A 9769-nucleotide genomic window follows, 5' to 3' on the forward strand; every position below is an offset into this window, starting at 1 on the left:
AGAGTTCCATGCGTTCACTTTGCCCCACCCACTTCTAATCTGTCACGAATCCCTTGAGTGACAAAGGAGAGTAATGTGGTTTTATTGTTGATGATATTATTTAATATAAAGGCTGATCTAAGATTTCCCCTTCTCTCTTGAATTGTTTCAGCTTATCAAGCCTTACCGGTGGCAGTCCGATATAGTTGACATCCAGATGTTTACCATTGGATCTACAGCCTTCGTGGCTGTTCCAGGAGAGTTTACGTATGAATTGATATTCTGTCTTTTATAATATAACTCACGCACATTCTGTGTATTTTATGGCTAGCTTAGAAAAAGAAAGCAGGTTTATTTAGGAGGAAAGGCTTGTTCTAGAGGACAGATAGTGGGAAATATAGAAAGATAGATGAGACCAGCCAGAATTGGTGTGATAGATGGAAATTTGAGGACCTGAAAACCCACATATATCTGAAAGGCAATAGATTGCAGAAGCCTTATACTCTGCTTATGTACTATAAAATTAACAGGACAAAATTAAAGCCAGTGATTGACATTACGATATTCTTGATTTAATTTAATTTAAGGGGCTTAAAGTGTAATCCCCCACTTTCTTTGGTGAACATCCCCTTAAATTAACCGAGTCTTGAATAGCATGTTTAAGCCCTACTTTTTTTAAACAATGTGACAAGTGAATAATGACTCAACTAGTTGGTTAGTTTCCATAGATTTTTATTGCATAGGAGCAGATAGGAAACTGTTTTGGTATTTATTCTCTTGCTTAGAAATATTAAGGATTATCTTTAAGTTTTTTGTAAAGAGAATAGTTGAACAATCTTCTTTGAGAATCAACAGTTCTTTAGAAAGGTGTGGAAACTGATACTCCTTTTTTGCATGTATGCTTATCTTCCAGGACAATGTCTGGCCGAAGACTTCGCGAAGCTGTGAAAAAAGTAAGTTTTAGAATAAGAAAGGAATTAGTAAATGGGGCAGAGGGATTTTTTGCAGACATTAATGTAATAGCCTGTAATTATTTTGAGACAGCCTATTAAATTTTAACACACTTCTGTTTGCCTTTGTGGTCAATGACCATAATAAAATAGTTTATTCTAATTATTTATCGTATTTTCTTCCCCCCCCCCCCAAATTGCTAGCCATGGTATAAAACTTGAATGCATGAAAAAATGCTACCCCTTGTTCTGAATTCAAAATGGTCTTCCTTCCTTCCTTCCTTCCTTCCTTCCTTCCTTCCTTCCTTCCTTCCTTCCTCCCTCCCTCCCTCCCTCCCTCCCTCCCTTCCTTCCTTCCTTCCTTCCTCTCCTTCTCTCTCTCTCTCTCTCTCTCTCTCTCTTTGTCTCTTTCTCTGTCTCTCTGTCTCTCTCTTGCTCTGTCTCTCTCTTGCTCTGTCTCTCTCTTTCTCTCTCTCTCTCTCTCTCTCTTTCTTTCTTTCTTTCTTTCTTCACTCTTCTTCTGTTTCATAGGAATTTGAAATTCAAGGACAAGCAGGAATGGATATTATAATTTCAGGATTGGGCAATGTTTACACCCACTATGTAACTACTTATGAAGAATATCAGGTAATTAACCAGTAATATTCTTAAAACAAAAATAAGTAGCATGAATGATTTGCAAGTACAGTTTGTAGAAAATTTGGTTTTCTGTTGGGATTATGAAGTAGTCATGAATTCATAGATCTTCATGTCTCACTTTGTAGGTTCAACGATATGAAGGAGCGTCCACCATTTTTGGACCACACACACTTTCTGCCTATATACAGTTATTTCAAGGCCTGGCCAGAGCTATTGCTACGGTAATAACAAATTGCAATTATGCAGTGTTAAAGAATATCTGATTCTTAATTACAAGGGAAATAGGTTGCAATCTGTAGAGGTATACCTATGATATAAGCAGTGGTGGGTTTCAAAATTTTTTCGAACCTACTCTGTGGGTGTGGCCTCCTTTGTGGGAGTGGCTTGCCGCCCATGTGACCAGATGGGAGTGGCTTGCCGCCCATGTGACCGGTTTGCGTTAAAACAACTTCAACACACGCAATGTTCTGATTGCCCCACAAACGCAGTAGTCATCCTTACCTTTCACAGAGGCACTGAGTTTTATAAATAGGAGCATGATAGTGTAGAATAATCATATCAAGGACCAGTGATGGGTTTCAAAAAAGTTTGGAACCTCTTCTGTAGGTGTGGCCTGCTTTCTGGGTCCACTGGTGGAACCTCTTCTAACTGGTTCGGTAGATTTGACGAACCGGTTCTACCGAACTGGTGTGAACTGGTAGGAACCCACCTCTGGATATAAGGTTTCAAAAGAGCTGCTGCATTCTGTTGTGGAAATTTTCCATCAATATAAACTCTAAACAAGTGATTTTGTTCTTCATAACAGCACCTCCCATCACCCATAAATGTATTGTTAATCTATGCTGACTACTGACTATAATCCATGCAAAAATTATTCAAGAGAATTATTTTTTTGCGGGGGGGTTCAAGTACATTCCCAGCGTAAACAAGCAGCAAAGTGTGAATAATATTGCTTCTGTAGCTTGCTATGGGAATTTAAAACTAAGCTTGTGTATTTCAAGGCGGAATGGGAGAACCTGTCACAGCCTTCTCACCATCAGTCCACCCTGGCCAACTCACCATTGACAACTTGTCACAGGACAACTTGTTGCTGGACAATTCAACAATTTAATTATTAAATAGCAATAGCAATAGCAGTTAGACTTATATACCGCTTCATAGGGCTTTCAGCCCTCTCTAAGCGGTTTCCAGAGTCAGCATATTGCCCCCAACAACAATCCGGGTCCTCATTTTACCCACCTCAGAAGGATGGAAGCCTGAATCAACCTGGAGCCAGTGAGATTAGAACCGCCGAACTGCAGATAGCAGTCAGCTGAAGTGGCCTGCAGTACTGCACTCTAACCACTGCTCCACCCCGGCTTTAAAAGAATTAAAAATTATTTTAATTATTGTCACTTACATTTCATTTTGTCCCCCCCTTTGGTATTCTTTCTTTAATGATTCTATTCCATGGGTGTCAAATTTGATCATGTCATGTGACATCACGTGATGTTTTTGCCTTTGCGGAGCTGGGGTGGGCGTGGCCTGCCTGTGATGCATCTTGTCCGCGGGCTGCCAGTTTGCCTATTCCATTATTTCTTTAACATTAGTGTAATTCTTCAAGGAGCTCGTAAATGAAAACAAGGGGAAAAGAAAAATGAAGATTTGGAAGAGGGTACGGAAATACCGAACAGGATCTCTCAACTCCGTGCATTAGAATATTTTTATTATATAATTCCTCTCCTTTTTCTCCCCCTTTGCTTTATTTCCTGGTTAAGATTAAAGCACCTTTCATTCCAAACTGAATTACCTTTTTTTTTTCCAGAATACCACTCAAAATTTACCAAATATTCCAGAGCCACCCATCTTAAACGTAACAAGCCTGAATTTGTTGCCTCCTGTTATTGATAAAAAGCCAGCTGGTAAGAAGTATGGTGATGTTCTCCAAGATGTTCGACCAATATACAAAGTGGTATGTATACTCTTCCCCCCCCCCCCACACACACACCCCAACCATTTTATTTGGCTGTTTTTTTAAACCTTGTTTAATCATATCATTTTGAGAGGTAATAGCAATAGCAATAGCAGTTAGACTTATATACCACTTCATAGGGCTTTCAGCCCTCTCTAAGCGGTTTACAGAGTCAGCATATCGCCCCCAACAACAATCCGGTTCCTCATTTCACCCACCTCGGAAGGATGGAAGGCTGAGTCAACCTTGAGCCGGTGAGATTTGAACAGCCAAACTGCAGAACTGCAGTCAGCTGAAGTAGCCTGCAGTGCTGCACTCTAACCACTGTGCCACCTCGGGTAGAACAAAATATGGATTAAAATATAAGAATGAAGAGGTGGCATAAAAGGGACAGTTAGAAGCTTGCTTAAAGGGGCAGGGAAATGTCATCAGCCTTCAACCACATCTTCCAGCAAACGTCCCCATGTCCAAAGTCCAAAACCACAAGGTTCAATTAAAGTTCGCATAAAGACATGTAGTCCGTACATGTGTCCCAAGACAAAAGGAGAAGACTCCATCTCCTTATAAGGCTTTTTCCTCAAGGTAACCAATAATAGCAATAGCAATAGCAGTTAGACTTATATACCGCTTCATAGGGCTTTCAGCCCTCTCTAAGCGGTTTACAGAGTCAGCATATCGCCCCCACAGTCTGGGTCCTCATTTCACCCACCTCGGAAGGATGGAAGGCTGAGTCAACCTTGAGCCGGTGAGATTAGAACCGCTGAACTGCAGATAACAGTCAACTGAAGTGGCCTGCAGTACTGCACCCTAACCACTGCGCCACCTCGGCTCTTAAGAAATAAGTTAGGTATTTCCATGTTGCGCTGCTTTTGAGAATGCATAAGAACAAGTGCTTCGATAATGAAGGTTGTTCAGAATTTCCAATGCTAGCTATGTGTTAGCTTTCTGAACCTGGCTGCCAAATAAACTTTTCCTGTATCCCAGTGGTGGGTTTCAAAAATTGTTCGAACCTACTCTGTGGGTGTGGCCTCCTTTGTGGGAGTGGCTTGCCGCCCGTGTGACCGGATGGGAGTGGCTTGCTGCCCATGTGACCAGATATGAAGATGCCGACGATATTGTCAGAACCACCTTAAATGACCTCACACACAGCACTGGCATGCATAAGAATAGGATGTAAACTTGTTTTTTAAAATGCACCTTTGGTTTGCGTGAAAACAACTTCAACCCACGCAATGTTCTGATTGCACCACAAACACACTAATCATCCTTACCTTTCACAGAGGCACTGAGTTTTATAAATAGGAGCATGATAGTGTAGAATAATCCTATCCAAGGACCAGTGGTGGGTTTCAAAAAAATTTGGAAGCTCTTCTGTAGGTGTGGCCTGCTTTCCGGGTCCACTGGTGGAACCTCTTCTAACCGGTTCGGTCGATTTGACGAACCGGTTCTACCGAATAGGTGTGAACTGGTAGGAACCCACCTCTGCTGTATCCTGAGAAGTATAAGCCTGTCATTTTCTGCAACAGCAATATATTAGCTCACTACAGAGGTGGGTTCCTCCCAGTTTGGACTGATTCATTTGAATAGATAGTAACTAGTCTGGACATGTAAGTGTACCCATTCTATTCTCAGGTGCGCCATCTTGATTTTCTGTTGTGCACATGTGCACAGAAATGATTGATTTGTACCATGTGATGTGATTTCTCAACACTCATTCCATCTTTTTCACCCAGGGAGAGACTGCCGAAGTGCATTTCGTAGGAGCAAACCCAAGGAGTTCTACAGAGTATATGGTGAGAGATGAAACCAACGGAAAGATTGCGCAGGAAAATTTGAGCGAGTCCTTAGATTTCCTGCATTTGACCAAATAATTCGGAGATGCAATGTCTGTTTATTTTATTTTCTCTCTCTCTCTCTCTCTCTTCCTCCCTCCCTTTTTCTCATCGTAATTGCAAATATGGAGAAGGAAGATGGGGAAGAGGAAACAAACGAACCCAAAAGATACAACTGTGATCTAAGGAGATCCTCTGATCTTATCCAATATTATATATATATAGTGTCACAACCCCTGGTATGCCCGAATATGGGAGGAAGCCTACTGCTTCCTTTCTCTGTCTATCGGCTCGTCACAAGAGACCATCCAGACAGAAAGCCAATATTTTTACTGTTGTTGTATTTGTGCTGATAAATAAATAAAGGGAGACTAGTATAGATCTATTTCAAGCTATTTAGCTCTCATCAGCTAGCCATACCCTTACTGGGATTCGAACCTGGGCTGTATTACATCTTAGGCAGATGTGTTAACCACTAAGCCACAAGGTTCTCCTCCTTTATCAGCTGAGCTAGGGAAATAGGTATGTATTTAGTGTCACAACCCCTGGTATGCCCAAATATGGGAGGAAGCCTACTGCTTCCTTTCTCTGTCTATCGGCTTGTCACAAGAGACCATCCAGACAGAAACCCAATATTTTTACTATTGTTGTATTTGTGCTGATAAATAAATAAAGGGAGACTAGTATAGATCTATTTCAAGCTCGTCACAAGAGACCATCATGACAGAAAGCCATAATTTTTACTGTTGCCTGTGTTACATTTGTGTTGCATTTATATATATTTAATATCCATAACTAATAGTTTCTGAGGAGCTATTTTACAAGTGGGTATTTTACATCTCCATCACTGCTTATTTTTTCCAGGCCAATTTTACTTTCCTTACGGTGGAGAAACATGATAACATTTCTAAATGCTGGCAAGTGCTGCATGACGATGCCTCATGGGATACTCGGTAAGGAGTCCTGTCAAGACCTTATATATTTCGGCAGATGCTCAAAACCTTTTTCCAAAAACAGATGCACAGAATCCTTTGATGTCACTTTGGTCTTTTTAAAATATCAAAACAGTGCAGGGAGGTCAAAAATCAGCACTGGGACGTGCTTGGAAAGAGGTGTAAAGGTTCATTAATATCTGAAAAGTTCCTTTTTCTGGTCAAACCACTGCGCCGAGGTGGCGCAGTGGTTAGGGTGCAGTACTGCAGGCCACTTCAGCTGACTGTTATCTGCAGTTCAGCGGTTCTAATCTCACCAGCTCAAGGTTGACTCAGCCTTCCATCCTTCCGAGGTGGGTGAAATGAGGACCCAGACTGTGGGGGCGATTTGCTGACTCTGTAAACCGCTTAGAGAGGGCTGAAAGCCCTGTGAAGCGGTATATAAGTCTAACTGCTATTGCTATTGCTAACTGATAATACCTGAAACTAGACAATTATGGGGAGGATAGAGCTTGGGAGGAATGATTTCAACACTTTTCTATGTGCAATTGCGCCTGAATCAGCGCAATCATAGGATCTGGCATGCATCTATTCCCAGGTTCTATGCATGTGCTCTAGTGTTAATGGGAAGGGAGGGGAGAAACAAAATGTACTCATATAAACATTATGTAGATGAAATATAATGAGGACTCTTTAATCTGGGGACTGTTCCAGTTCATCCGTGAGCTTTGAAGTGAGAGGCTGATGAATATAATAATCCAAACGTTTGATATAATCATTCATTTGTACATATTGTGATGTTCAAGACTTTGAGCATAGATGAAAGGTAATTTCCAAGGTTGTTTTTAATTTTGCATTCTCTCCCTGAAGACATTGGCTTTAAAAGTAGAAGGCAGGAAGCGCTCCTCCTTTCTCCACAATGAATGAATAGCAATAGCAATTGTTAGACTTATATACTGCTTCATAGGGCTTTCAGCCCTCTCTAAGCGGTTTACAGAGTCAGCATATTGCCCCCAACAACAATCCGGGTCCTCATTTTACCCACCTCGGAAGGATGGAAGGCTGAGTCAACCTTGAGCCTAGTGGGATTTGAACAGCCGAATTGCTGAACTGCAGTCAGCTGAAGTAGCCTGCAGTGCTGCATTTAACCACTGCGCCACCTCGGCTCCTGAATGATGATCCACAGAATGGATTATTCAAGGCATGGCATTTTGAGAGACTGTTTGCTAGTTTTTGATTAAATTTATTTTGTTAACTCAGTAGCAATAGCACTTAGACTTATACACCGCTTCATAGTTCTTTTATAGCCCTCTCTAAGCGGATTACAGAGTCAGCATCTTGCCTCCAACTCTCTGGGTCCTCATTTTACCCACCTCAAAAGGATGGAAGGCTGAGTCAACCTTGAGCCTGGTGAGATTTGAACTGCTGAACTGCAGCTAACAGTCAGCTGAAGTAGCCTGCAGTACTGCACCCTAACCATTGTGCCACCTCGGCTCAAGCAGTACCGCAGCGTGGATATAAATGCAGCAATTTTTCAGAAACTGCGAAATGAGATTATGCGATTAAACCCTGAGTTGAAATCATATTGAAACCCGAGCTTAATCTGCATTTCACTGAATCAGCCTGCATGAAGACAATCACTTTCATTCATGAAACTTGTTTTTCTCATTAGGTTGATCTGGAAGAAAGGCACGTTGGGCCAAAGTACATCTATAATAGAATGGCACATTCCAAAGGCCACTGAATCAGGAAAATACAGAATCCAATATTTTGGACACAGCAAAGAATTATTTAGTCCAATCCGGGCATTTAATGGGTCCTCTTCAACATTTGAAGTTTATAATTGGTGGTATCCTATTGAAAAGCATCAAGTTGCCCCTTTCAGCTTGAAAAAAAGGATAATCTCATAGCTCCTCCATTGTCCATTAAGACTTTGCAAGTTGCTATAGCAGAGAGAAAATGTACTATCTCTTTGACTGTGTGCAGCCTGCAGTTCCCAGTACTTTCAAACTTTGGAAACTCATTGTGTTTGCATACTGCTAAAATTTATTTTTCTCAGTTTTCCAACACAAACCAATCAGAAGCGAAAGAGGCTCCTAAATTTATCCCCTATTCTTTTCATTGAATTGCCACCTTGGTCAACGATGCCCACGAAACCATCCCAGAAATAAAAGACCTTGCAAAAAACATTGTTCATTTCTTTTCCGTGGCACGACAAAACCGCGCTCGTCAAAATAGCGGTGATAAAACAGCGTCGCTAAAGCCGCGACGTCATCACCGCGCGTCATCACCGCCGTGACAACAGCGCGGCGGCAGAAGGGCGCTTTAAAACAGCGCGGTGGCAGAAAGCCGATTTACATTAAGGTAAGGGTTAGGATTAGGTTTAGGGGTTTGCTTTAGGGTTAGGTTTGGGGTTAGGGTTAGGGTTAGGTTTAGGGTTAGGGTTAGGGTTAGGCTTAGGGTTAGGTTTAGGGTTAGGTTTAGGGTTAGGTTTAGGGTTAGGTTTAGGGTTAGGTTTAGGGTTAGGTTTAGGGTTAGGTTTAGGGTTAGGTTTAGGGTTAGGGGGGGTTAGGTTTAGGGTTAGGGTTAGGGTTAGGTTTAGGGTTAGGTTTAGGGTTAGGTTTAGGGTTAGGTTTAGGATTAGGTTTAGGGTTAGGTTTAGGGTTAGGTTTAGGGTTAGGTTTAGGTTTAGGGTTAGGTTAGGTTTAGGGTTAGGGTTAGGGTTAGGGTTAGGGTTAGGGTTAGGGTTAGGGTTAGGGTTAGGGTTAGGTTTAGGGTTAGGTTTAGGGTTAGGTTTAGGGTTAGGTTTAGGGTTAGGGGGGGTTAGGTTTAGGGTTAGGTTTAGGGTTAGGTTTAGGGTTAGGTTTAGGGTTAGGTTTAGGGTTAGGTTTAGGTTTAGGTCTAGGTTTAGGTTTAGGGTTAGGTTTAGGGTTAGGTTTAGGGTTAGGTTTAGGGTTAGGTTTAGGGTTAGGTTTAGGTTTAGGGTTAGGTTTAGGGTTAGGTTTAGGGTTAGGTTTAGGGTTAGGTTTAGGGTTAGGGTTAGGGTTAGGTTTAGGGTTAGGTTTAGGGTTAGGTTTAGGGTGCTGAGTGCTTCGGAAGGCGCGGATTTGCCCTCCGCGATTATGTCATCGCGGTAGGGTCGCGTTTTTCCTTAGCGCTTCGAACGGCGCTGATTTGCCCTCCGCACTTATGTCGGCGCGGATAAGGGCTTCGTGGTTTTGTGGTGGAACCTTTCTTTTCTTGGGAAATGTGCATTAAAGATTCGGAGGCACAAACTATAGTATGGTGTGAATTCTTGTGCTACAATTTGCCCCTCCCTCAAGTCTTAGAATCTCTTCTTGATAGAGCAGCTGCAATTTTTGGAATTTAACATATGCACGAAGGAGCTAGAGCTAGGATTCCACGTTTGGTTGAGATCCGTCACAGATAATACCTCAGCTTACTTGGAATTATCAACAAGAGAACCAGTAGTTAAATCTAATCCAC

At 41.9% G+C, this 9769-nt stretch overlaps 1 protein-coding gene across 1 annotated transcript in view; it reads left to right on the plus strand.

Moving 5' to 3' along the window:
* The window catches only part of LOC116523326 (putative neutral ceramidase C), a gene marked incomplete at its 5' end in the record, with an annotated part of 30690 nt that extends 22320 nt beyond the window's left edge, over positions 1 to 8370 (plus strand). Inside the window, 8 exons of the mRNA XM_032238431.1 lie at positions 152 to 246; positions 893 to 932; positions 1461 to 1556; positions 1694 to 1789; positions 3373 to 3519; positions 5253 to 5312; positions 6216 to 6304; positions 7956 to 8370. Of these exons, the coding sequence (XP_032094322.1) occupies positions 152 to 246; positions 893 to 932; positions 1461 to 1556; positions 1694 to 1789; positions 3373 to 3519; positions 5253 to 5312; positions 6216 to 6304; positions 7956 to 8193 (861 nt within the window). The remainder of the gene's footprint in view (positions 1 to 151; positions 247 to 892; positions 933 to 1460; positions 1557 to 1693; positions 1790 to 3372; positions 3520 to 5252; positions 5313 to 6215; positions 6305 to 7955) is intronic.
* Positions 8371 to 9769: the final 1399 nt, after the last annotated feature.

The sequence above is a fragment of the Thamnophis elegans genome, unplaced genomic scaffold (genome assembly GCF_009769535.1).
Source record: "Thamnophis elegans isolate rThaEle1 unplaced genomic scaffold, rThaEle1.pri scaffold_171_arrow_ctg1, whole genome shotgun sequence".
In the NCBI taxonomy this organism is placed as follows: Eukaryota; Metazoa; Chordata; class Lepidosauria; order Squamata; family Colubridae; genus Thamnophis; species Thamnophis elegans.